General features: G+C 39.0%; 1 protein-coding gene across 1 annotated transcript in view; it reads right to left on the bottom strand.

Annotated features, from left to right (window-relative positions):
• prkn (parkin RBR E3 ubiquitin protein ligase) overlaps positions 1-27981 on the bottom strand; it is a 153560-nt gene that overhangs the window by 89421 nt on the left and 36158 nt on the right. The window contains exons 3-4 of the mRNA XM_084093279.1: positions 7197-7413; positions 3390-3508 (exon numbers count right to left, since the gene is read on the bottom strand). Of these exons, the coding sequence (XP_083949405.1) occupies positions 3390-3508; positions 7197-7413 (336 nt within the window). The remainder of the gene's footprint in view (positions 1-3389; positions 3509-7196; positions 7414-27981) is intronic.

The following is a 27981-nucleotide window of genomic DNA, read 5'->3' as shown; positions in this document are numbered from 1 at the left end:
GCAGCACGCGGATAATGAATAGTTCGGGGCAGATAGCGATCGCCTTTGTTTGCGCTTTCCTCCTCGCTCCAAAAGTGTGGTGCTGTGCTGCGTCTCGCCATGTTTACCTCTACTTCTTGTTTACTTCCGGTATACTGCACGCGGGTTTTTGTATGCGCCGTCTCTACTCAAAAGACCAACATTCCTTGCGAATAGAACATGCGCAGAACACAAATCAATGTTCCTTTTGATGAGGATATGCCGATACGCGTTTACATGACCAAATATTCGGGTTAGAAAAGGGGTACCCCAGGGATCATATCCGGGTTTTTAAAAACCGGGATATGAGCATATTCGGGTTTTTGCCGGTGTTTACATGGCCGTGCGCGACCGGGTTATTGCTAATATCCCGGTTTTGAACGGGTTATTGGCTGCATGTAAACGTAGTCAATGTTAAGTCAATGTAAAGACGCGTTTACGCGCGTCTGGAGGTCTTGTGGCGCGAATGAGGCGTCACGCTCTCCGCGCATCAAACTTTTGATTTTGATGCGCGAATTCAAAATGTTCAAGAGTCCAACTAGACGCGGTAGACGCGAATCCGACATTGAACGCTCCGAGCGAGCTGTGCTATGGTAAAAATTGAACTTTTCCTTGACATGAAATGGTAAATAATCAAACCAGTGGAAGCCTGCAGTGCATGAAACTGCTGTATCTAACCTACCTTATTCATGCTGCGCAATATCTATTCAGTCAGTACAGTAGCCTACTCTTTAGTAATGTTTCTGTTTACCGTTAACGCTTCTTCCTGTGACCTGTCCCTGACCCCTCAGGCAGCGCGCCCACTCGCAAAGCAGACAGCCGCGCCTCTGCTACCGCGGGCGTTTTTCCACATTCGAATATTAATTTTACATTCGAATTTCTGTTTTTTAGAACTATTCGAATATATATTTGAATTTAGAATATTCGTTGACAGCCCTACACACATCACCAACTCATCCCTCCATACTGGCATTTTCCCTACTGCATTCTAGCAGACTTGGGTAACTCCACTGCTTAAAAAACCAACACTAAACACATCATCTGTAGAGAATTACAGACCAGTCTCTCTCCTACCATTCATTGCGAAAACACTTGAATGAATTGCTTTCAACCAAGTAACATCCTTAATGTCTCTGAACAACCAGCTGGATGTCAACCAATCTGGCTTCAAAAAAGGGCATTCAACCGAGACTGCATTACTGTCGGTCACATAAGCCCTACGGATCGCAAAAGCTGCTTCCAAATCTTCAGTTCTCATTCTCCTGGATCTGTCTGCTGCCTTCGACACTGTGAATCATCAGATCCACAGGAACTTCCCTCCACTGGTTCGAGTCCTATCTCACAGGTAGGTCACATGGAGAGGTGAGGTATCTAAAGCACATCAACTGACCACAGGGGTTCCTCAGGGTTCAGTTCTTGGACCCCTCCTCTTCTCCATTTACACCACATCACTGGGACACATCATACAGGCACATGGTTTCGCTTACCATTGCTATGCTGATGACACACAGCTCTTCCTCTCATTTCAACCAGATGATCCCACAGTAGCTGCACGGATCTCAAGCTGTCTGGCGGACATTTCGGCATGGATGAAGGAACATCACCTGCGGCTCAACCTGGCAAAGACTGAGCTTCTTGTCCTCCCTGCCAATCCGTCTCTACAGCACGACTACACTATCCAGATAGATTCATCATCAATTACCCCATCAAGGTCGGTCAGAAATCTTGGAGTAATATTGGATGACCAGCTGACCTTCACAGATCACATTTCAAAGACAGCTCGATCATGGAGGTTTGCACGGCACAACATCAGGAAGATCAGGCCTTTCCTAACTGAGCATGCAACACAACTTCTCGTCCAGGCCCTGGTCATATCTAGGCTTGATTACTGCAATGCTCTTCTGGCCGGACTTCCATCATGTGCAACTAAACCTCTACAAATGATTCTGCAGAGAATGCTGCAGCTCGTCTTGTCTTCAAAGAGCCAAAAAGGGCCCACGTCACTCCTCTGTTCATCTCTCTGCACTGGCTACCACTCGCTGCTCGCATCAAGTTCAAGGCATTGACGCTTGCTTACAGATCTATCACAGGCTCAGCTCCATCCTACTTTCACTCGCTCCTCCCTGACAACATTCAAAAGACAACTGAAAACTCATCTCTTCCGTGAGCACTTAACCTCAAATAAAAAAAATTCTTTCCTTTTCCTTTAATCCTCCCTTATCGGCTTATGCTACTCTGAACAATGCCTGAACTTTGTATTTTGAGCACTTCCGGCGTTGTTTTTGCCTCTTCACAATGACTCGCTTAATTTAGTCCTAAATTGTAAGTCGCTTTGGACAAAAGCGTCTGCTAAATGACTAAATGTAAATGTAAATGTAAATGTAAACATAAAACAAAAACATGACGAGGCATGGAAACTATAAACTAAAACAGGAGCAGGAACAAAGACTAGGAAAACAAGATACTGGAGCCAGGGCAAATAACAAACAATACTCGACAAACACACAGGGCAAACATGAGGGCTTAAATACATTCAGGACTAACGACGAGACAAGGGACACCTGTGAACAATTAACAATAAACCAATTACAACATGACACAACAGACAAGGGAACACATGGCAGGACCACATGACTAAAACCAGGGGATCACATGACAGACAAAAGACAGGAACAAGAAACAAACACCCAAAACGTGACAATATAAAATAATAAATAATAATATAACTGTTTAAAATATCAGGACAGCTGTATAGCTCTTTGATTGTATGCCCACTTTATGACTTTTAATTCAGAAATTAATAACGTGCTCATCATAGAAAAGGTGCAATCATGTCATTGTACGTATGAAATGATTTTTTTTTTAAATAAATGAACTGTTAGAACAATTTTTTTCTTGTCACAAGAAACAGTATTCCAAATGCCACAATATGAAAATACCTAAATTTTGGATTACCTTAGTGCTTTTTTTTTATTTTATTTATTTTTTAATTTTTTTATGGAAGCTTGTTTCTGGTAATTGTGACTTTTTATCTCACAATTCTGACATTTTTTTTCTCACAAATGTGTGTTTATATCTTGTTATTCTGACTTTATTTCTCGCAATTTCAACTTTATAAACCACAATCTCCCTTTTGTTTAGAATTGTGAGATATAAACTAACAATTGCGGGGGAAAAAACTAATCATGAGATAAAAAGTAACAACTACCTTTTTTTTTCTTTTTTCTTTTTTATTCTGTGGCGGAAACAAGCTTTCATAGTTTTCTGCAGCGATCCCATTGAAAACCCATTTTGGCCTCCTCACAGAACAAAAGCATTTCTTTAAAATAGCCATAACACAAAAAAATAACACTAAAGAACTTTATTCGTACCCTGCTGAGAGTAAGGGTGCCTTGTTTGCAGTCTCTGCACCGAACACGTAGTTTTCCAGGCTGGATGGCCTTGCAGACCGCCTTACAGAACACATAGAAACTGCTGTGGCCTTTAGTTTCTGTAAGAACAACCAAAAACATCATAAAAAAGCAATAATGGTGAAGTGTGTGTTTTTTTATTACAGTTTCTACTAGCTCAGTGCACAGACAACTATTATTAAACCATTTGTTGGATGACATTCTAAAGCATGTAAAAACTCATATTATTGCCAGTTGGCCAGCAACTTTATTATCTGTAACATAAGACATGATTATATCACTTACCCATGATGATGTAAATGATGCAAGATATTCAAATCAAATAGTGCCTACTGAAGAAAAATCATAAATCTTCTAACTTTTACATCAGTTGTAAATGTGCCAACACATAGTGTGTGAAATATTCCTCACATTAAGCAACCGAAATGGAAATATGAGGGTCAAAATCGTAATGTGTCTTCACATTTTGTAACAGGTGGCGTTTTATGGACAGATGGAGACTCATCTCATTTACTGTACGCTGTGAGTGACACATGACCTGCACTATTTACTAATATGCAAGAAAATATGCACAGGGACAAAAATATAATTTTGTATTGTAAATGATGCAAAACACAGTTTCATGGTAAGAAACATTTATAGCTGGTAATCTTTCTCAACACACCATTGGAAGATTGTTTGCAAAAAAAGTTCTCTGCACTGCACATTAAAAATAAATGTTCCAAAAGGAAGAACATGTTTCGGTTCTCCAAAGCATCCTCCAAAGGGATAAGTGAGCTCCTACTTCAGGCACAATATGAAGCATCAGTGACGTAAGTGTACGCTGATTGGCCGAACACATGCCATACGAAACACCGGCACCCGCCATTTTTAAAAACACAGTTTGCATTTATATACTAACTCCACGAACTTCACGAACATCAACAGTGATAGATGGACCGAAGCCAAAGTCCAGGCACTTCTCACCCTTTACACGACAGAGTTGTTGATGTTGTTAAATGTTATGCTTAAAGGCACACTATGCAGTTTCCATTTTGCTCAAACAGCGACCCCTAGAGTCGCTGTGGAGTACTTGCATTTAACGTTACTGTCGTAAATACCACTCACGCAGAGTTGTCGTTTTCTTTTCCTTGACTCTTCCGACCGCGCTTTCTTCATTTTCTTCGTCGACTCTGCCATGATTCACGTCTGAAATGCGTGCTAGTGTCATCCATAGAGGCTGCTTCATATGTTGTTGATGTATGTGACGTTGTGCCGTAAAGCAAGTCGTTATTCTCGCGAGATTTGTCGGGTGCCACCTCTCAAACCTGCATTGCTGGTTTTGCCCCTGCTTTGTTATCGGGATGATTTGCCCTACTACGAGTTTGTTTACCATCGAAATGATTTCGTAGCTGTTATATTAAGGTACAAATCTTGCATAGTGTGCCTTTAAATGACGTAGCTGTCGGCTGGCTTACGTCACTTCAGAGTTCCTATTTGCGGTGCAAATTTTTTTCGCTCGTATGCGCCTCAGATCTGTTTTTCTCATGACCGTGTGAACAGCACAAACCACATGAAATCTGATCTTTTATTGTGTTTTTTTTGTGGTTTTTTTGTGGTTAATTCTGATTTGCGCCACTTTTATACGTGGTCCTGAATCCGATACAGGTCAGATGTTTTGCGAACTCAGTCAGTTCAGGATCATGATCTGTTCACACTGGAATCTGATATTGGCCACATTTAAAACAACAATGTGAACAGCTATACAAAAAAATAGGATTATTTGGAATTGAGAACTAAGGCTCGTAGCATCTGTTACCACAGGCTACCAGTAGAGAATAAGCCAATATTTATACATTATTTTGATACATTTTTTGTTTATTCTGTTTCCTGCCGAAATTACACTTCAAGTAAATGAAGTACATTATTTTATTTAAGAACAGATGGGATGAGCTGAGCAACATTGCAGACTAAATCTTAGCAAGCTTTTGTTTGCTTTTATTTTGTATCCCTTGCTTCTTGTCCTCTGTTAGTTAACAGCTGTGGAGTGTTTTGAGTGGGACATGTAAGTGTTGGTTAGAGCACTTAGTAGAGAACAAGAACAAGGTGTAGGAGCACTTCAACAAGCCACAACAGTCCCAGGACAAAGAGCTCACAATCCAATTAGCCAGAAAAGAAGAACCAAACATCTTCTCTGCATATGATTTAGTTGAGAGAGGACATGTCCTATCAGTCTGTCCCATCCCAGTTTAAATCACTCATGCACATACACGCACACACCTGGGAGCAGCGTTCTCATTAGAGCTAAAAGCATGGGGCAGCCAAGAGGTACAAGATACCTTGACACAGCTAACAATAAATCGAGCAGAGTGGGTTTTATAAGACAGGCACCCTATTATTTATGATTTCTGCATGATTCCTCCATTATGCTAATGCTTTTACAGGGAGAAGGGCTGGATAAAAGAGGTAGCGTGATTGGACTAAGTAGCCGAGTGGGCCGCTAGCCAGAGCGAGGTTGAAAAGGGAAGGACGGGCAGAGGACAGCTTGTAAAAGCGGCGCCATTGTGGCAAATGACAGCATCCACTTCACCAACCGGTGCGCTTACAAAAACATTCAAATGCTCTCTCTGAGAGCTGCGTATTACTGCTGAAGGAGGTCGCAAAAGCCTCAGCGGTGCACAAACTAATGTAAATGAAAGGATATACAGTACTTACAAAGGAATTCTAGAATTCTAGTCAGTGGCAATTGCTTCAAGATTGGACAGGAAGAACAGCGTCCTATTACAATGGCAAATATGTCATTGTGCAAATAATCTATATACTGTATAAGGTTGGGCACAACCACATATTTGAGTAAGAGACAGTATTTAAAAAATTAGCACACATACACATAACTTCTAACCCAGGCTAAGTGGAAAAACGTACCTCTGGCATGCCAAAATGACATTATTTTGCTTCTTGCATGTCTTGGAACACTTTCAAAATGAAACGTCCAGTGAGTGGCTCTAAAAGCATGTTCAGTTTTAACTGAAGCATGAAAATGGCAACGTTTTATTTACATCGTTTTTTTGTACAAACTGCAGCAGTTTGGAAATGAAATGCCCAGTGAATGACGCTCAAATGTTAGTGCTGTTTGGAAATAGCATACCACCTACACAAAACCCTAGTCTACACCTAACCGTTAGTGTTAACAAAAGCAAACGTAAAGAGATATAAATGCATTTGCATAAGCAACCATGCCATTTTAGCTTTGAGCTTGGACTCGTAACCGAACCGTACGCGCAGTGCTGTACCAGGTGAGCTAGTGAGCACGTTTACTATGTCAGAAAAGCCATACATATGAAGTGGTTAGGTGATGCAAATGTCAAAATGTATTAGTTCACAAATCATGCACTATGGTAAGTGTTTTGAAGCCATAACAGTATTGTGCAAGGAACAAATTTGTCTTCATTAACCAATAATCTGCACCGTAATCATGATTTGCCTAAAGGAATAAAAGTTGTTGGTGTTTTACTGCCATAACTGCTTTTGTTTTTTTTTGTTTTTCAACTGAAAACTTGTATGTTTTTTGTAAGTTTTAGTTTATAGAGGCATGTTTTTCCTATGAGCTTATGTTAATTACTTCACCTTTAGTAGTATTTAGAGCAAAATTTGAGACACCAAAAAGTACACATTCTTCCATTAACTATTTGTGCTTCTTCACTCCTATAAAGCACCAGATGCCATTGGATTTCCACACCAACACAAACATACGCACATAAAACAACACACACAAACACAGTTCTGTACCTGTGTGTCCAGCAGAGTCCCCCTGTCTGGACGCATCTGTCTCCAGAATGACAGCCAGGCCTTCGGATGCGGTGTTCAGACGGGAGCTACTGAGGTCGAGTCGGGTCAAGCTCTCGGTCCCGTGGCCCAGCCTGCACTGCTGGACCAGCTCAGAGCGCCGGGTCGAGGACGGGGGCAGGACCACGTGAACCGTGCTCTGCTCGGGGAGATCGCAGCCCTGCCACAGAAGAGGACAAGCAGATAGTTACAGCTTCCTCCATGTTTAATATCACTATACCTCAGGGATTCTCAAACGTTGTTTGGTCTGTAACCCATCATGCACCAGTACACTCTTAAGAAACACCTATGCTTTTGTCAGGTTTGGGTTCTGTGCGGAGTAGATTAATGTGGTTGCTGTCTTCATGTAAATTAGATTTCATGATGATCCACTTTGTAATAGTTCTCACTGGTCCACCTTCTGCTAAGCAATTTATGGTAATTATTAATGGAAAAACTGAATGTAGTAACCCCATGTCAGATAAAAAAATTGCTCAGAAAATGTTTTTTTTTTTTTTTTTTCTGAGACCATCCACAGTGTCAGTGATATGAATAGTAATTCTATGGTGCTGTAGTCTCAAAAGCGCATTGCGAGAGGATCTTTTCATCCTGTTGTCTTTCATTTCTGTCTCCAGCATGAGGAAAGAAAGGATCAAACTTTGCCGTCATAAGTACCTTCACAAATTCAAGTAATCAAGCTGGCACATACGCCGCAGACCGGTGGGATTGTAGCGCCGAGAAAACAGGTAGAGAGAATAAACATGCCAATCACTGTAAGACACAGACAAAAAGCTTGTATCTCGCAGAGAATGAAGGGAAGATGAAGGTAAAAACTGCATTGTTTGGAGAAGGCAGAAAAATGACAAAGATATCATACAGAATGAGAAGCACTTTAATACGGTACAATTCCCTTAGGTATTCGCTTGATTGTAGAAACATAGTCCCTTAATTTCCTTTCTGGATATGACAAAAAAACTACTCTTTGAGTAGAGATGTGGATTGTAGAAGATGTTCAGAACTTAATCATTTTCACCACATCTTCATATCTATCTTTTAGCGGGTATTTAAAAGAATATATATATATATATATATATATATATATATGTTACAGTCATGGTCAGAATGATTGGCACCCCTGGTAAATATGAACAAAGAAGCTTGTGAAAATAAAACTGCATTGTTTATCCTTCTGATTAAAATTATTTACAAAAATCATTCAAGTTCATTGAAGTAAAAAAAAACTGTTTTGTTTTTTTAAATATGAAAGATCAAAATGATAAAAAAAATGCAGATTTATTTTCACAGCCATCTTTGATTATACTTACCAAGCGTGCCAATAATTCTGACCATGACTGTATAAATATTTGTATCTTTTAGTGGGTACAGGAAATAGTTCAGCCAAAAATTCTAAAACCTTATGCTGTCATTATACATTTGCCATTTTTTAAAGGAACACGTCGACTTTTTGAGACTTCAGCTTATTCACCGTATCCCCCAGAGTTAGATAAGTACATAGATACCCTTCTCATCTCCGTGTGTGCCGTAACTCTGTCTGACGCACCCACCGCTAGCCTAGCTTAGCACAAAGACTGGAGGTAAACGGCTCCAGCTAGCATACTGCTCCCAATAAGTGACAAAATAACGCCAACATTTTCCTATTTACATGTTGTGATTTGTATAGTCACAGCGTGTACAAATAACAAGGTCACATGAGACACAGCCATCTTCTAACTGTATCCATACTGGGAACTATATTCTCAGAAGGCGAAACACTGCTACTTCTGCGGAGTGATTTGCTCGCAGCGCCTGAGAAGCCCCGTGGTGAGGAGCAGAGAGTTCGCTCAGAGTTGGAGTAAATCACTCCGCAGAAGTAGCAGTGTTTCGCCTTCTGAGAATATAGTTCCCAGTATGGATACAGTTAGAAGATGGCTGTGTCTCATGTGACCTTGTTATTTGTACACGCTGTGACTATACAAACTTATTGGGAGCAGTATGCTAGCTGGAGCCATTTACCTCCAGTCTTTGTGCTAAGCTAGGCTAGCGGTGGGTGCGTCAGACAGAGTTACAGAGATGAGAAGGGTATGTATGGACTTATCTAACTCTGGGGGATACGGTGAATAAGCTAAAGTCCCAAAAAGTCGGTGTGTTCCTTTAAATAAAATGGTTTATAGTGACCACATTTGCCAAGGTTTAAAAGTCCATAAAATGTATGCTATATTCTTCTCTCCTTTTAAAAAACATCCAAAGACATTCAATTATGTTTTACAATACTTATTCATTTATGAAATGTTATCCAATTTTTAGATCATGTCGATTCACACACCAATTATTAAACTGTGATGCTCTACCATTTGTCTTTACCTCTTGTTGAGCAGAGAATAATTTCACCTGAAAAATAGCAGAATGTTTGATGCCAATCAGACAAAAACATTCCTTCAAGAAGAGAAATCCTCTCTGACAGGGAAAATGGTTCTTTTGTCTGAAACCGTTCTCAAACAAGTGTTCATTTCGTAGTGTTAGCAAAAAACAACATAGACAGACAAAATAAAGATGTGAATCTCATCTTGTCCATTTTCTCCATCAGTCCCTGAGGGTTGATTTTTTCAATGGCATAACATAAATTAAAGAAAGACCCTCTCGCTGCAGGTTAACGGACACCCAGCAAAACCTTATCACACTTTCCTGTAATAGAAGAGACTTCTAATACAGGCTGAAAGAAAGATGGGCCGCATGCTGGGAAACAAAGCGGCCATAGAAACACATTGCTAGATCTCTATCGAGAAATGCAGGAATGGAAATTAGCATTGATCATTAGTTACATGATGGATGCTTTAAAGGCCGCTGTGACATAAAATATGCCGGTCAATATCAATTTAGTTGCACGGCAGTGCATTTTTGACTTTGCATTTGTGTTCCACGACAACATAACAGCAAGATGATCTTTTTATTCTAACGGTACGGCTACAGAACTCGCGATAACCTCTAATTCACATTAATTGAGCCAGCAGTTTCCCTGATAACTCCAGTTCTCAGAGTAAAAGGAAAAGCTTTGGACAAAAATAACACTACAAATGCACTCTGAGATAAAAAGCAATTTCCAGGACGTGAACTTGTGACATTTAGAAAAAGCATTGATCCAAACAAAACACACACACAGCCTGAAAATTCAGCACAAAACCTAGAGACGGAAAAATCATCCATAACCTAAGAATAAAGGGTAACACTTTATTTTACAGTGTCCTTGTTACATATGTTACATGTACTACCATAGTAATAACAGTAAATTATGCATAATTACATGCAACTAAACCTCAACCTCAACCAAATCCTAATCCTACCCTAACCCTATAGTAAGTACATGTAGTTGCTTAATATTACTCAGTACTTAAATATATAATTACACTGTAACAATGACACATAAAATAAAGTGAAACCGAATAAAGTTGAGGTTGTCAGCCCGCCTCGATGCTGACTTTTATTTATGCATATATATATATATATATATATATATATATATAATTTTTTAATTTTTAATTTTAATTATTTATTTTTTTTTACATCTTCAAATCCACTTACTTTGGGGACAGAGCGGCGCTTGTATTCCTGATGAGCTGAAAGTGCCTTCATTTTACGCACATGTGCCCTTTTTCATTTGAGACATTCTCTTGGGGGAGCCTGATCAACAAGTCAGTCTTTTAAAGACAGGGACACTGTGCATTAGCAATGACTTGGCTTTTAAAAATACGCAGCGAATGAATTTCAATGCTGAAAGCACGGAGACAATCAATTTATCTTTCATCCGGAATCATAAGCAGCCCCAGAGAGTCTGGACACTTTCTCAAGGTCATTTATGGTCATTACCAGCATCAGTACTCAACATATTCGTCTATATTTCATCTTAAAGGGACACTGGATCAGCTTAGACTGTGAGCTGAAAGTCAACTGTGCATGATTAGCAAATAGTTTGTCTTCGAATTAAAACTAAAAGTTGAAAAATGGATGTTCTACAAAACTTGGCCCTACTGAGGAAGTGACATTTTGACAATTTCCGTGTTACTTTCAAGATAAGTATATTTTACTTTTCAGAACGTTGAACACAAAAGGAATGTCTGTTCCAAAGAATGTCGAAGCTTTAAACATAGTAAGGGGGTTCTCAAGTTCCAAAAAGGAATATATTAACTTAAATATATATATTTCTTTTTTTGCAGTGATGCCATTAAAGAACCATTTTGGGTTCCCCAAAGAACCTTTCAGTGGACAGATTCTTAAAAGAATCACTTACTGAAAAACTTCTTAATAATCTGAAGAACCTTTTTCCACTGTAAAGAACCTTTTGAAGCAATGGTAAGGTTCCATGGATGTTTAAGGTTCTTCATGGAACAATAGATCCCAATAAAGATTTAGTTTTTTTTAAGAGTGCAGTGCATATATTTTAAGCCGCCTTATAGATTTTTGTGAGGAAAATGCATGCAGTTAAACCATTATTTACTGAAAAACCCGGTCTTGTAGTTCTCAAATCCCATTTGCACTTCCGCACATTCAAACTTGGTGCATGACAAGAACGTACAGCAGTGTTGAAGTACTCTGGTTTGTCTCAAGTTCGAGTCCAAGACCATATTTTCAGGGTCTTGTTTCTGTATTTGGACTCATCTAGATCAGATTAGACCCTCTTCAGGTCTCTGTTTTTACCATGTTTTTGCAAGTAAATACAGTAATTTATGTCTTAAGTGAATGTAATCAGTTGAGAAGTCCATGGTTGAGAAAGAACAACGCACGAGTATAATGGATCTGTGCAGTCGATCTTAAATTGACAGCATCCAAATTTACCTCCTGTCATTTTGTCATTTAATGCAAAACAAAAAAGTGAAAATCTCTCAGTCTCTCTTGACTGAATCACTTTTATAACTGTAATAAGAATAAATGTAAATTGAATTTACACAGTAAAGATTATGCTTTTTTTTTTTTTTTTTGGATTATACATTTGATTTAGTATTTCTTATTTATAGCGCTTAAAGTTTTTCAGGTATAGGTCTATTTTATTTATCACTCTTTAAATAAGGTTTTTATGATATCAAAAATGTTGATACCATTGAAAGGTCGTAATTTTTATCACCATTCTCAATATCATTCAAACATCAAAAAACTAATACTAGCCTAAAAAACAAACAAAACAAAACAAAAAAAACGATCAAGCTTGTGAAACAGTGATAACACTATCACTCATATCATGAGTGACATATTGCGACATAAAATTTTGGTCATATGCCCCTATTTGGCAGTCTTATATTTTCACAGTCATGGTCTTGTAATTGACTCTGGAGCATTTGGATTTGGCCGAGAATCAAACTTGACCTTCTTCAAGTCTTTGTTTTGACTGACTCAACTGACTCTTACTTGAATGATCTGGTTTCGACTACAACAATTGGCATCAATGACATGGTGCTAGGCATCTTTATACATAAGTATGAATACATAAAAGTTCCAATGAAATTTAAGAGCTACGGCAGAGATTGTTATTCAGTAAACAATCCTTCAATTTCTTTTCTCATATACAGTTTCATAAGACTTATAGCTTATAACAATATAGTGCATATGGCTTATTTTATGATAGATCAACATTGTGTTCCACAGAAGAAAAGAAAACAGGTTTAGAATAACATTAGTATATTGTCACTTTTAGCAATTTAAGCAAATGCCTTTGCTCGCATATCTGACAAAAAACTGGATATGACCATGAAAAATGTGTAATACCATATAATAGAATTTAATATAATAAAAACCCACTTTCAAATTAGCATTTTATAAAATCTCCTATTAAAGCACCGCTAGGGAGCAAGTTAAAATCCACTCTGTTAGTTCAATCAGAGATGACTAAGCATCTTCGGAAAACACTGACAATGTGAGTTGGGCTCAGCTGAGACACTTCCCCATGTAGACAGATGGTGTGGAGAGCTGGGCTTGAGACAAAGGGCCTGAGAGGACACTGTGACTAATATGAGCCGGGACTACCAACTGTGGAAGATCGACGCCAGACAAAGATGGAAAAACAAGAGCATCTTGCTGGTTAAGCTGCTTAAGAAGTCAAGGGCGACACTAGAATCACATACTAACATCCGCTTTGAAACCACCATTAAGTATTTACAAGGGGACCCCCGTCCTTGCAATGCATTGACCAAGCATTCACATTTGCATACTAGCGTTGAGTATATCTTTGGCCCAAAGAAACACGTGGCGCAAACCTGAAATAAGATGGTGATTGGCTCCTTGGTGAGGCAAAAGACAAGGGCGAGGATGACTCTCATTCAGGAAGAGTCCTTGAAGCTGAATGCATGTTGTAACCTTCAGAGCACTGGCGTTTATCTGTATTGCTCCTTCAGAGAGTGTGGAGAGTGTGAAAGGAGGAGGACGAGACAGAGAGAAAAATGGGGGAGATGAGCACTTTGGAAAATAGAGGTAATAACAGTGAGCAAGCCAATGGGTCAGAGAGGAATATAAAAGAGTGAGAGAAGACAAAAAAGAAAAACAAAGACCAAAAAAAAAAAACAGCACAGAACAGAGCAAAGGAGGCACACGGGACGTAACAGAGAGAAATAATGACAAACAACTAGACAAGCAAAGAAAGAAAGCAGACAAAACACTGACAGCAACATGAACTCTCTTCAGGAAATTCATTAAGAATGAAATCCGGACACTGGTAGCGTTGTTTATTCGTGCATACTGTCTGCGTTGCTTTAGCAACTAAACTAAAGGAATTATGCAAATAAGGTGACAACAACAAACCAATGAAATCTATGCTGAATGCAGTTTACACATAGCCTAGAAATCTAGACGCACCCTAGCGGCAGCAAATGTAATTTGCAGCCAGGGTGGTCTAGCAACTCTCCGTTGGCTTGCGAGCTGGAAAAACCAAACTCTCGTCAGGCCTATCACATCATCTATAAAGTCGGTGGGCAGGCTTAACATAATGACGGCAGAGTTGCGACGGTTCCGCGTGAATTCCCTGCTACTTGAAACAAAGAAGATGGGTCTTTCGAATCGCTTTTGACGCGACTCTGGAAGACTTGGAGTTAAGCTTTTCTTTGAGAAAAGAACAAAGAACGGCACTGAAGTCATTCTTAAAAAAGGAAGATGTGTTCGTAGTTTTGCCGACTGGATATGGCAAAAGTTTAATCTATCAACTAGCTCCGCTGGTGGGAAGATGCTCTGGTTGGTTGTAGCGCTATCCTATTGCCTAGTGAACCAAAAACACGGTTTGAAATCGCTGGTATTTCTGACATCACAAGCTAACTTGTAACCAATCAGATCAACATGTGATCGTCAGCGAGTGGATCTCTGAGTTGCTGTGAGTGAGTGGAGGCGGGGCTCATTTGCATATTCATAAAATCACGTATACTAAATGAGGCAAGGGTGTAGAGTTACATTCAAGCTATTTTAAAGGGGACCTATTATGCCCCTTTTCACAAGATGTAAAATAATTCTCTGATGTCCCCAGAGTGTGTATGTGAAGTTTTAGCTCAAAATACCCAACAGAATTTTATTTAAAGCACGTTTAAATCATCATTTTTTGGGTCTGTGAAAAACGCACTGTTTTAGTGCTTCTCCTTTAAATGCTAATGAGCTGCTGGTTCACGGCACAGGGGGCGGAGCCAAAGCAGCCGCGATCAGAGTCAGAACAGGGAAGATGATAATAATAAAACAGACAGTCACAGTAATGGTGTTCATTTCGACCATAAAAATGCCTACAGAGTAGTGTTGCTTTCGTCAACGAAAATTATGACGAAATATTGTCGTCAACGAACCGTTTTCACCTGACGAAAACGAGACGAGACGAGACGTAAATGCATGGTCATGTGACGATGACTAAAATACATGTATGATGCATTATCGTTGACGAATAAAAACGAGACTAAATGTGTCTTACAAAATAAAAACTATGCTAAAATGTCTCCTCATTTTCGTTGACCAAAACGAGACGAGACGAAATGTTATAACGTCACGACGAATGAGAGAGTTGTGCGTGAACCCATAGCTTTGACGGCTTTAAATTCTGTTTTGCGATCTGGTCACCCGATTATCAGCGAATTTAACAATATTATTCCATTAGTTTTTCTATTAAAATGTCTCATTGATATATTTGACACATTCATAATCATTACTTTTGCCGGTTCTTTGTGACAGCTGTTATGTGCGTTATGGCAGCGTCTCTGGTTACATGAACGCGTCATCGCATCAGCACCAGAACATGGAGATTTTATTTTAGAGAATAATCGCACAACCTATTCGATATTCTATAATTAAATAAACTAATCGAATATACAAAAATCGTGACTCATCCCTGCATGGAATCTCTTGTTTCTTTTCCCAAATCTTCACTCACGTCTCACCCATTTTCTAAAGGGATTATACACGTTTCTTCATTGGTTCGCTTTTAATTAGGCCTATTATATTCGTATTCTTTACTGTGGTAAAGTATAGCATACATTTGTACTTGCATGTCAAATTCTTTTTAACACAGTTTGTGTTTCCTATATTAGACATAGGGCACGTCGAGTTTAGTTGTAGGCTAAAGCGCGTTTCACACGCGCGGGTGATTTTTAGTTTCACTTTCTCTGGCAGCGCAATCTCAAACATAGCCTAAATATTTTGCTCATGTGGAGGATAAAATTCGCTATTCAGACCAATTTACCTCAAGTAGAAAACACGAAGATTAGATATCATAAAGAGATCGATGGTCTCTTTTCTGCTCGTGTCCCTCAGAGCGCAGAGTGGTTGGCTATTCTGCTATATCAGGCGTCTTTGTGTGGAAATATAAAACGAGTTTTTATTTTTTTAAATAACCCCCCAACCACCGCCGGTAGTTGGTCCATTACCGCGGTGGTAAAAAAAACTGCCACCGTCACTGCCCTAAATATACTAAATAGGCTATAATAAGATAACCTTGTTTTGAAATTCTATATTGACTGGGTTAAATAGAATTGCATTACTAAAAATAGACTAAAATACAATTTTCATTGACTAAAACTAGACTAAAATGTCATGAGTTTTCGTCGACTAAAACTAGACTAAAATGTCATCAGTTTTCGTTGACTAAAACTAGACTAAAATGTCATCAGTTTTCGTCGACTAAAACTTGACTAGACTAAAAAGAGTATGAACGTGACTAAAACTAATAAAAACTAAAACGACAGCTTGACACAAAGACTAGACTAAAACTAAAATTAAAACAGGCCGCCAAAAACAACACTACTACAGAGTCAGAGAATATATGCTGTATGGAGTTGGAAAAGGTATAGTTTAGTTTAATTACGATTATAACCTATTTGGCATTGCTTGTATAATACAAGCATATATTCTCTGACTCTGTAGGCATTTTTATGGTCGAAATGAACACCATTACTGTATACACTATTAATGCAAGCCTGCTGTAGGACTCCGTCTGACGATCTAATTGTCTGAATGATGACACAAAATATACTGATGAGTTTAATAAAGTTTACTGTATGTCACACAAAAGATGAAGCATCAGTTTTTCTTCAGAAAATCACTGTTAGAGCTGAGTAAACAGTATAAGAAGTGCATAAGTAACTTACATAAATTTCTGTAGAGTTGAGGGAGCATTTTCTTTGAAAACAAAATGAATCCACCTCGTCTTCAGTGGCTGGCAGATTTCAAGAGTAAATAGAGAGAGCTATGTGAATGAATACATCCAGCTACAACACCTTCCACGCTTGGGAGATGCTTCAACGCGTCTCGTGAGTGCATTGCTGCAGCAATGGCTGATGTGTACAACTCACAGTGAACTCGATCAGGGCGGGTCTAAGTTATAACGGTATGTCAGTCAACACTCGGGGGCGGGGCCTGTGGCTTTAGTGATGTCACTAAAGCCACATTCTGAAAACGGGTCGTTTGGAGAGACTGCTTTTGATTTATGGAAATTTAAAAAAAAGGAGTGAGTGGATTTTTATCACTGTAGGGTGGTTGTGTACACACACTGCCAACACACATTTATGTCCAAACACCATACAAAAGTGAATTTTGCATAATAGGTCCCCTTTAAGGCATGAAGAATTTTTTCAAGGAAAAAACACTTAAATATATAATTTTGGTGATCAAAGATTCTTGTGTAAAATAAAACACACAGATACACAATATTAAACTCTTTTTTTAAATGAAAACTGCATTTATATGTCAGTGTCTGTATGTGTAACACGTACGACTGTCTGGAATTAAAGAGGAGTTGATTACAGCATCACAGACTGTGAGAAACACATATATAATGTGAGACCCAGGAGCTATGAGCTGTGCAAATAAGCTATTAGTCGGTTACATTCTCCAGAAACACTCAGTACAACACACTCACGCATACACAAGGCCAAATCTTTTTAATTAGTGCGAGTTTTATCTGTGCCCCAGTAAATTCACTGCACAATGAAGCTGTGGTAAATATGGATGAGAGACACGTAAATTAATTTTGAGAGAAGATGAGAGCTTATTAAAACAAATTGAGTAAATATACAGCATATTATTCCACAGAGCAAGGTGACAACCTGCTGCTGGTGTCAACGCTTAAGAGCCACTCGAGAATAGAGCCAAGGGAAAACACAAGGATTCTCACGCATTTACTGACACACAAAATCGTTTGGAACTTGTTTTCTGCATGCTTCAATTTTGTGAAGAAATATGGCCACCAACAAACTAGAAGTCTGCAAACTGACCTGAAAATGACTAGACATTATAGACTGACAGGAAACAAGTCAAATGGCCATTACAAATCAGTTATTTAATTTATTTTTTTAATTACAGATTGACCAATATATCTGTTTTTCAGATTAATCGGCACAGAGACTTGCTCTTTGGAACTATCAGATATCAGAAAAAAACATTTTTGATAGTTTGCAATAATTTTTAATTTATCTGCGTTCTTCTGTGACCGGCAATGGAGGGTTCTGCCATTTCAAGTCTTTGGTTCTACAGTGCAAATGTGAAGTCTGCAATTTTTTGAAGGAGAAGTACAGTAATTTCAATAGGAATCAAAAATTTTGAATGAGGGTGTAAGCCCGTATATCGGTCCAATGGGCGGTCTCCAATAATACGGGTGAAGATCTCTGCGCGTTACTGTCTTTCCTCGTGGCAAAGTAATTTGATTAACCTCAGGAAAGCGATTCAATGACCATAACTCGTTAGTAAGCTAGAAAAAAATTAACACTAGAGAGGAGCATTTTGCTAAATATATGCACACTATTATATATTCATTATATTATTACATAACCTGTGATTGTTATTATTATAAAAAACTGCCTTCTGTGCAACTAAAGTGTTCAAATTAATTAATTTTAACCATTAAAATTATAGTAGGCCAAATAGGATCTATGTATAGTTAATGATATACATGAGTAGTTTAGAAACATTGACGTTCTCTCTCATCATTGACTCACTCTCAGAGAGAGAGAGAGATAGAGAGAGAGAGAGAGAGAGAGAGAGAGAGATTTATATGAATATCCAGAGAACAACAGTAGAGAATTGCAGTTCCTTCAAGTCACATTAAACTGATGATATTTACGAGATGAGTGCCATAAACGGCACCACAATGGCGTAATTACCAGTAAGAAATGTTATTTTTCCACCCAAACCTTGCAAATTGGTATTGATCATAATTAAATGTTCTTTGTGAGTGCTCACTCTACAGTTACAGTAGTTTGCACACATTTTGTTTACTAACAGTTTATGGGGCAGCAGGCTATATTCCCCAGCCTATACCTTTCCCATCATTCTCTTTGGCAGCACAAGAGTTATAAACAGATAGGGTAAAGCATTCACACGACTTTACACTTATGAGGAATAATAAATAGATCGTGCTTCTCAGGAAGAGAAAGAGGGAGAAAGAAATATGAAATTGTCCAACATGTCTAATTTGTTCGAAATAACACTGTATTGCATTGTAATTAGACTTCAGAACTTATTCTGTAAGTGGGAACTTCCAGGCAATGACATGAAGGCAGCATAACATCTCTAGAGACAACCACTGTTCTAAATGTCTGTTCTATCAGTCAAAACCTCAAGTAAGGACTGAAAAATGACAGGAAATGTGTGAATAATCCAAGTCTGTACAATTAATGTTTCTCCACTGATTTATGAGCTCTAACGTGATTGAAAGATTACCTTAAGTTAAGACTGTGACATGGCAGTTTTTTACCACTGCGGTGGTCATGGACCAACTACCGGCTGTGGTTCTGAGAGCTACAATAGATAAAATATAAATATGTTTTTTATATAAGTGGTTTTCTTTGCTGATAAAGTTGTTTTATTGGAATGTAGAAGTGTTTAAATAAAAGGTTCTCAAATGTACACTGTAAAAAAATTCAGACCTCTCCAACTCAAAACTTTCTAGGGCCTGTCACTGGTCACATCTAAATTTTCAATTGGCCTAATTGATTTTCTGTGAATTCTATACATTTTAAGTGAAGACCTTAAGCTATGATTGAGAGCAATGCATCTATTTGCATGGGGATAATTATTTGGAAGCCATTTATTGAGCCAATATGACCTTTTCAGTTTCCACAATTTTTCTAAATTATTTTTTTTTACAGTGTATGATTTTGAGCAGCCAAATAAATATAGAACTATAAAGAAAAATTAAATAAAAAATTCAGCCATTTTGAATGCCTTTTTGATTTCAAAATGTAGGCTTTTCCCCATTTCGCCCACCTCTAACTGGAATTGACAATAAAACGTCCTCCCATAATTCTTTCAACTCATCAGGTTTAGGGCCTCTTGCTCTTCACAAAGATTTCTCATTTTCTGCCAACTGAGGGCAAATGCAGCTACCAAATTTCAGCGCAATCCCATGATCCTAGCTGTCCTCTCCTTTTCAGCTGACACTCCATTTGTGACGGCCAGGATAAGATTGTGACCACATCAGTTCAGCCACGATCATTCTAACTTCTTAACAGCGAACCCAGTTATCTGTGGTGATGCATGCAAGCTTTCTTTCAATGAATCCCCACTCCTTGAATGAACAGCGAAGAGATTCTGATAAATTATCATCTGTGTGCCTTTAGGGTATGAACATAGTCTGCAGGCACCTGCTCTTCAGCTTTCATTCTTTCATTTGGCCAGTTTGGAAAAAGCCTCTCCAATACCAACCTGACCAGATGTGCGTTTGCGTTCACAGGAACTTGAAGACATCACTTGAACAAACGCGATTGAAGTGTTCGCCCTTTTAACACTTACAAAGCCAACATATGGCTTCATCCAAATTTATTGGTTCACCTCTCTCGTTTGGCACAAATCCAAAATATTCCCAGCTCAGCGATGTAGCATTTGTTTTCCCAACAAGGTCTATTGCTGAACACAAAATCAATTTGCTGAATGCATAATAAACTGGGTTTTGCCATACTCAAACCCGCCAATCTAAAGGAATTACCATGTATGGTGTAGGGTTGGGCAACGATTAATCGCGATTAATCGCATCCATAATAAAAGTTTGTGTTTACATAATATATGTGTGTGTACTGTATATAGTTATTTAGTCTATATAAATACACACATACTGTATGTATGTGTATATTTAAGAACAATTTGGTATTTATATATAAAATATTCATATATAATATAAATTATGTATAAATATATCTACAGTATATACATGCAAATTTTTCTTAAATATACACATACATATGTGTGTATTTATATATACAAAATAATTATACACAGTACACACACATATATTATGTAAACACAAACTTTTATTTCGGATGCGATTAATCGCGATTAATCGTTGCCCAACCCTAGTTTGAAGTAATTTGTGTATTAACATTAAATCTTAAAGCCTAAATTAAACAATCTAAAGCTAAATGGTAGGCTATAAATACCAATTTCCTTCGCCACTGTTACTATATTACACTTGTGTACAAAACTTTGTACTTTATACTTGTCATAGTGTGTGACATCATGTGCACCTTATCGCCGGTGGCACAAATGATGAGCAGACGATTTTCAGTTGAGTTATGAGGTGAGACGCTGAGCTCCACACAGCATCTGCTACAGCTCTTGCACTGCAGGAGTTTCATCAGTGAAAATGAGGTACCATGTATCACACGAATGTACTGTGCTTTGTTCAGACTTCAGTGGCAAAAACTAGACAAACCTTGTTGTTGACATACACAAGAGCTCAAACCCGAATTTGTTCCCATATTTACCACTGGGAGATTCAAATTGTAAATATTTCCTTACCGTGTGTGTTGTCTGCACATAAAGGTGAATGTCTTTCCCCATCCTTTTGACCCACATAAAATCAAAGATCCATGTTAAACTGATCATATTTACGAGATGAGTGGCATAAACGGTGCCACAATGGCATAAGTATGGCACAACTCAAAATGTGAACTGCTTATGCAGTTTTAACCCATGTTAGGTATATATGCATTTACTACCATTCAAAACTTTGGGGTTGGAGTAATATTGTGAAATATTTATAATTCAAAATACTGTTTTTCTAATTGGATGCTTTATCTGTGATCAAAGCTGAATTTTCAGCATCATTACTCCAGTCTTCAGCGTCACATGATCCTTCAGAAATCATTATAATATGCTGATTTGCTGCTCAAGAGACATTTATGCTTTAACACATTATCAGTGTTAAAATCAGTTGTGCTGATTAATGTTTTTGTGGAAACGCTTTTCAAAATTATTTGATGCAAATTCACGGCTGTAAAGTAAACGGTGCAGCTAAAAACATAGAATAGGACGCAGGAGAAAAAAGTTCAAAACTCTTCAGCGATAAATGTGCGGTCGTTACCTAGCTCCGGCTGACAGTCACAATCGTTGCTTCACGTGTCTGGGTCACTTTTTCCACTTCCTGCTCAGCTACTGTTCGGACGCTTTTGCTTATTGCTTATCGCTTTTATATTTTTATATTTTATCTCAACTTCAGCAAATCAGCTCAGTGCTCAAACGACAAAAGGTTGGATTACTGCAAAAAAGCAGAATTCTTTTATCCGACCAGCCTCCCACTGAAAGCCATCAGCTTACATTCCGGGGAAAGGAAAACACAAATGCCTACATTCAAAAGTATAAGAGAGAAAATGCCTCTTCTGGTTCAAGAATCTACTTGCTGCACAAACTGCCACAGACTTTCACAAAGGATTGCAGTTCTTGAAACAAAGCTACTTGCGGGACCACCAAACCAGACAGAACACACAACAGAGCTTCGTCATGGATGCCCTCAGCATACAGCCGGTGAGTCCCATGAATCTAGTGCTCCTCGACAGGCCATACTGAGCGTAGAGAAACAAGCCGTAACTGATCGACATACAAATCTATGGCACAAACAGGGAGCGAGACCCAAAGGCACTCGAGACATCAGATTGTCACGAGCATCACATATTGCCACAGTAGCATCCTCTACCCCAGATACGGCTCTGACAAGGATTGCAAACACTGGTTTCCTACCACCGCCTATACACCTTGAGAACAGATTTGAAGTATTAATGAATGTAAATGTGGAATCCCCAAACGTGATGAATGTGATCAAACAAAGATCGAATCAGCCAGTAGCTAACTCTGATGCTAACTGGTGCTCAAGGTCGACCAGACAGCGGCAGTCAGCTCAGAGTGCAGCCGAGCCCAGGGCTCTGATAGTGGGGGACTCCATAATCAGAAACATTTGCAGCAGGGATACAACTACGTGCTGCCTTCCACAAGCAACAACTTCCGATGTAAACAGGGAACTTCAGAACAGATGAAACATAAGACTGCAAATCGACTTATCATTCATGTGGGGAAGAATGATATGAAACAATTAAAAAACTGAAAGTTCAGACATTCATCAGTGGACCACTTCCAGCAAAAGGAACAAACAGGTTTTCACGGTTTTATTGGGCTTAATACATGGCTGCTGCAAAACCTGCAATGTAAAAGGAGTGAACTTCATTGACAACTTCAATCTTTTCTGGAGTCAGAGACAACTGTTTCTACAGGATGGCCACCACCCAAACAAACTTGGTTCAAGAGTGTTAAACAACAATATCTACTTCTCCCTCCATCATCCTTCTGCAGTGTGTGCCAATCCACTCAATCTGAAAGGCACACACACACCTGGACACAGTATGAATGACCACAGGACTTCACTTCAGCACCTGAATGGACACCAAAAAAATAAAAAATACACCAAAGCCTGCGGGCCCAGCTCGCCCTCCTCCTGTGAGAGCTCTTCGGCCTCTGCCACAACGCCAGGGCCCACACCCTCCTCCATCTGCTCGAGGTGAACCAAAAACAACTGATACCAGCTCTCAGTGATATGTGTTGGGTCCCCGCTATGATAACAGTAACTTTCTCAAATGTTTACAGAACAAGCGGGAACCCAGTGTGCCTGTATCTTTCTCTATTGCTGTTCTATTACAAGATAGAAAGTCTAAGGCCTTCAATAGCCGTACAGCAAACCCAACTAATCTGGTGCCTATTACACGTCAAACTAAGATTGCTGTGGGGACAAAAAGTAAGACTGTTAAGTTAGCACTTTTAAACATCCGCTCGCTTAAAAATAAATCACTTCTAGTCAATGACTTAATAATCACAAACAACCTGGATTTTATGTTTCTAAATGAAACATGGCTAGAAGACAGCTGCAGTGCAACAGTCCTCAATGAAACATCCCCTCCTAACTTTACTTTTATGAGTGTCTGCAGAGGAGGTAGAAGAGGTGGGGGTGTGTCTGCTCTTTTTAAATATGTCTATCAATATAAGCAAATATCTTTTGGGAATTACCCATCTTTCGAATATCTGGGTTTTGTGTTAAAAGGTGCTCCACGCATTTTACTTATTATTTACAGGCCTCCAAAATACTCTCCAGCCTTTGATGAGGATTTTACTGAACTGTTATCAACACATACCTCAGAGTTTGACTGTTTTGATATTGCTGGAGATTTTAACATCCACATAGATAATGCAGAAAACAATATGGCAAAATAAATCAAAACTGTTATAAAAACTTTTGATCTGACTCAGCATGTACATGGACCCACACACAATCGTGGACACACTCTAGATTTACTAATCAGTAAGGGTCTAAACATTGCATCGATTGTTAAGGATGTAGCAGTCTGATCATTTCTGTATTTTCTTTGATATATTGATCTGTCCTGCCATTGAAGCTAGATCTGTGTCTGTCAAGAAGAGATGCTTAAATGAGAACACTAGTGTACCATTTATGAAGGCTATATCTTTAACACCAAGCATATCTGCTGACTGTTGATTTTCTCCTTGATTCTTTTAACTCAAAAGTTAAAAGTGTAATTGATGATATTGCTCCTGTGAAAGTCAGGAAGAAGAGTGGCAGACTAAAAGCACCTTGGAGAAACTCAACAGCAGTGCAAAATATGAAAAGACAATGCAGAAAAGTGCATGTGGTGGAAGACAAAACTTGTAGTCCATTATAACATCTACAAAGACAGCATCCATGCTTTCAATAAGGAACTAGGCAAAGCTAGACAGACTTTCTTCTCGAATATTATAAACACCACACACACGCTCTTTTTGCTACTGTAGAGAGACTATAGACCTCAAATCTTCCTTTCATAGGCAAGATCATTGAAAAAGTTGTCTTCAATCAGCTGAACAAATTCTGAAGCTCGAATGGATACTTTGACAATTTTCAATCTGGTTTCCGACCGCATCACAGCTCATAAAGATAATAAACAATATTCGCTTAAATACTGATTCAGCCAAATTATCAGTGCTGGTACTACTCGACCTCAGTGCTGAATTTGACACTGTCGATCACAACATACTTCTTGACAGGCTGGAAAACTGGGTTGGGCTTTCTGGGATAGTCCTAAAATGGTTCAGGTCATACTTAGATGGGAGAGGTTATTATGTGAGTATAGGAGAAGACCATAAGTCTAAGTGGACATCCATGACATGCGGAGTCCCTTAAGGCTCGATTCTTGCGCCACTCCTGTTCAACCTATATATGCTCCCACTGAGCCAAATAATGAGAAAGAACCAAATTGCTTACCACAGCTATGCAGATGACACACAGATCTACTTAGCCCTATCGCCTAACGATTACAGCCCCATTGACTCCCTGTGCCAATGCATTGATGAAGTCAACAGTTGGATGTGCCAAAACTTTCTTCAGCTAAACAAAGACAAAACTGAAGTCATTGCATTTGGAAACAAAGATGAAGTTCTCAAAGTGAATGCATACCTTGACGCTAGGGGACTAACAACTAAAAATCAAGTCAGGAATCTCGGTGTGATTCTGGAGTCAGACCTTAGCTTCAGTAGTCATGTCAAAACAATAACTAAATCAGCATACAATCATCTCAAAAATATTGCAAGAATTAGATGTTTTGTCTCCAGACAAGAATTAGAGAAACTTGTTCATGCTTTCATCACCAGCAGGGTGGACTATTGTAATGGACTCCTCACTGGCCTTCCCAAAAAGACCATTAGACAGTTGCAGCTCATACAGAACGCTGCTGCCAGGATTCTGAGCAGAACCAGAAAATATGAACATATCACACCAGTCCTCAGGTCTTTACACTGGCTCCCAGTTACATTTAGGATTGATTTTAAAGTATTATTAGTGGTATATAAATCATTCAATGGCCTAGGACCTCAATACATTGCAGATATGCTCACTGAATATAAACCCAACAGATCACTCAGATCACTAGGATCACATCAACTAAAAATACCAAGGGTTCACTTTAAGCATGGTGAGTCTGCTTTTAGCTACTATGCCAGCCGCAGCTGGAACCAGCTTCCAGAAGAGATCGGATGTGCTCCTACAGTAGTCACATTCAAATCCAGACTCAAAACACATCTGTTTAGCTGTGCATTTACTGAATGAGCACTGTGACACTGTTCGTCCGACTGATTACACTGTATTTTATCTCTGCATTCTCCTTTTGATTCTAAACTACTGTATTCTTCCTTTTGATTCTAAACTGAACTCAAATGGCACTGATTGATAACCGTTGTTTTGTGAAGGGTATTGTAGTAGTGGGGGAAACCACGATGGTCCTGATAACCAAATCTGTGAGCAAGTGCTCACCTTTCTGTGGTGGAGTTTGAGAGGGATTGACTCATGACGGTCAAGGGAACACTGTGGTGACTAGTACAGATTACTAGTCTGGTACAGATTATCAAGAGAACACTGTGGTGACTAGTACAGATTACTGGTCTGGATTGGTACAGATTACTAATCTGGTGGGCTCAGATAATCCACGGTATATGAAAATCCACAGAAGAATACTGCCCGTCATGGGGAAATCTCAGAGTCAAAATAAGATACACCGGTGCTTTGCCAGATGAGAAGTTTATTTACTATTTTAATTCATTTTACTCTAATTAATTTTATAACTGTATCATTTATCTCTTTTAATTACTATCTCTTTTATTAACTGTTTTAATTTCCCCTGCTTTTATTGTGTCTATTTTCTATGCAAAGCTCTATGAATTGTTATAGTGTGATTATTATAATTCCTTTCTATGTAAAGCTTTTGAATAACTGTTTGAATTCTCCTTGCTTTTATTTTGTGATTATTTTTATTCCTCTCTATGTAAAGCACTTTGAATTGCCATAGTGTATGAAATGTGCTATATAAATAAACTTGCCTTGCCTTGGGTCTTAAGCACGCTGAGGTAGCTTTCGTGGATGAGTCATGTACCCACTGTGGGACAATGACTTTTGCCGTCAAGACTCCAATACCTCAAGCGAGGTGGAGCCCTTTCCCCTATCCCCTGATCTAGTTCCTCTTCTGGTGGCCATTAGAAAAGGGCTACTTTTGCTGATAGCTTTGGTGGCCTGAAAATCATAGTGAGGCCTTCCCGCCGGGTAACCAATCCCCGTGGGTCCCTCACTCCTCTACCACACTGCAAGCTGTGGAGCTTTCGAAGGAGTGCGCTGGTCCCTCTCTTGGGGTGCCATTTGTTTCCTTTGGGGCTCCGCCGGATGATTGGATGTCGATTGCTGCATCGGAGGGTGAGCTTGCATCCTCTGAGGAGGAAGATTCGGCTGCATTGCCCCCTTCGGAGTCCGTAACATTGCCCGAGTCTGACCCGGAGCTGATGGCTATGCTTTCCTGGGCCGCTGAGGCTTACAGAGCCTGCGGAGAAGCTGCCTCCGCCTTGAATGCCATGGTGCTCCTGCAGGTCAACCAGGCCCAAGTGCTAAAGGAACTGCACAAGGGTAGTTCCGACCCAGGGGTTATGTAGGGTTCCACGCTCCCTGGGTTGGGCAATGTCCACCTTAGTGGTCTAGAAACGCCATCTCTGGCTGAACCTAGTAGATATGCGTGAGCCCGACAAGGTTCGGTTTCTCAACGCCCCATCCAGGGTATCTGCACAATTTTTAAAGTCAAATTTAAGGCTTTTTAAGACCTTTTTAAGACCTGAAGAAATCAAAATTAATACCGTACATTAGGGGTGCGCAATATTGACAAAAATATGTCTATATATTTTCAAAGTTTTGTTGATAATAATTAGATGATATTTTACTGATTGTGTTTTTGTACTGGTATCCCGGCTGGTTTAGGCCTGTTGTTGACAGCAGACCCACAAAGATATTCATATTTTTTATATTCTATAGTGGTCAGTTCACAGTAGTGACCGAAATTAACATTTTTATTACGGGGCAATATTTTCCACCTTAAATTGATTTCCAGGGGCATTTTCACCTATATATGGACATTGTTTCTAAACGTATTTAGAGGTATGCATCACCTTTTATGTCAAATTCTAACAT

Source organism: Abramis brama (genome assembly GCF_963993115.1).
Source record: "Abramis brama genome assembly, chromosome: 19".
Taxonomy (NCBI): Eukaryota; Metazoa; Chordata; class Actinopteri; order Cypriniformes; family Leuciscidae; genus Abramis; species Abramis brama.
This window is presented reverse-complemented; position numbering and strand designations above follow the sequence as displayed.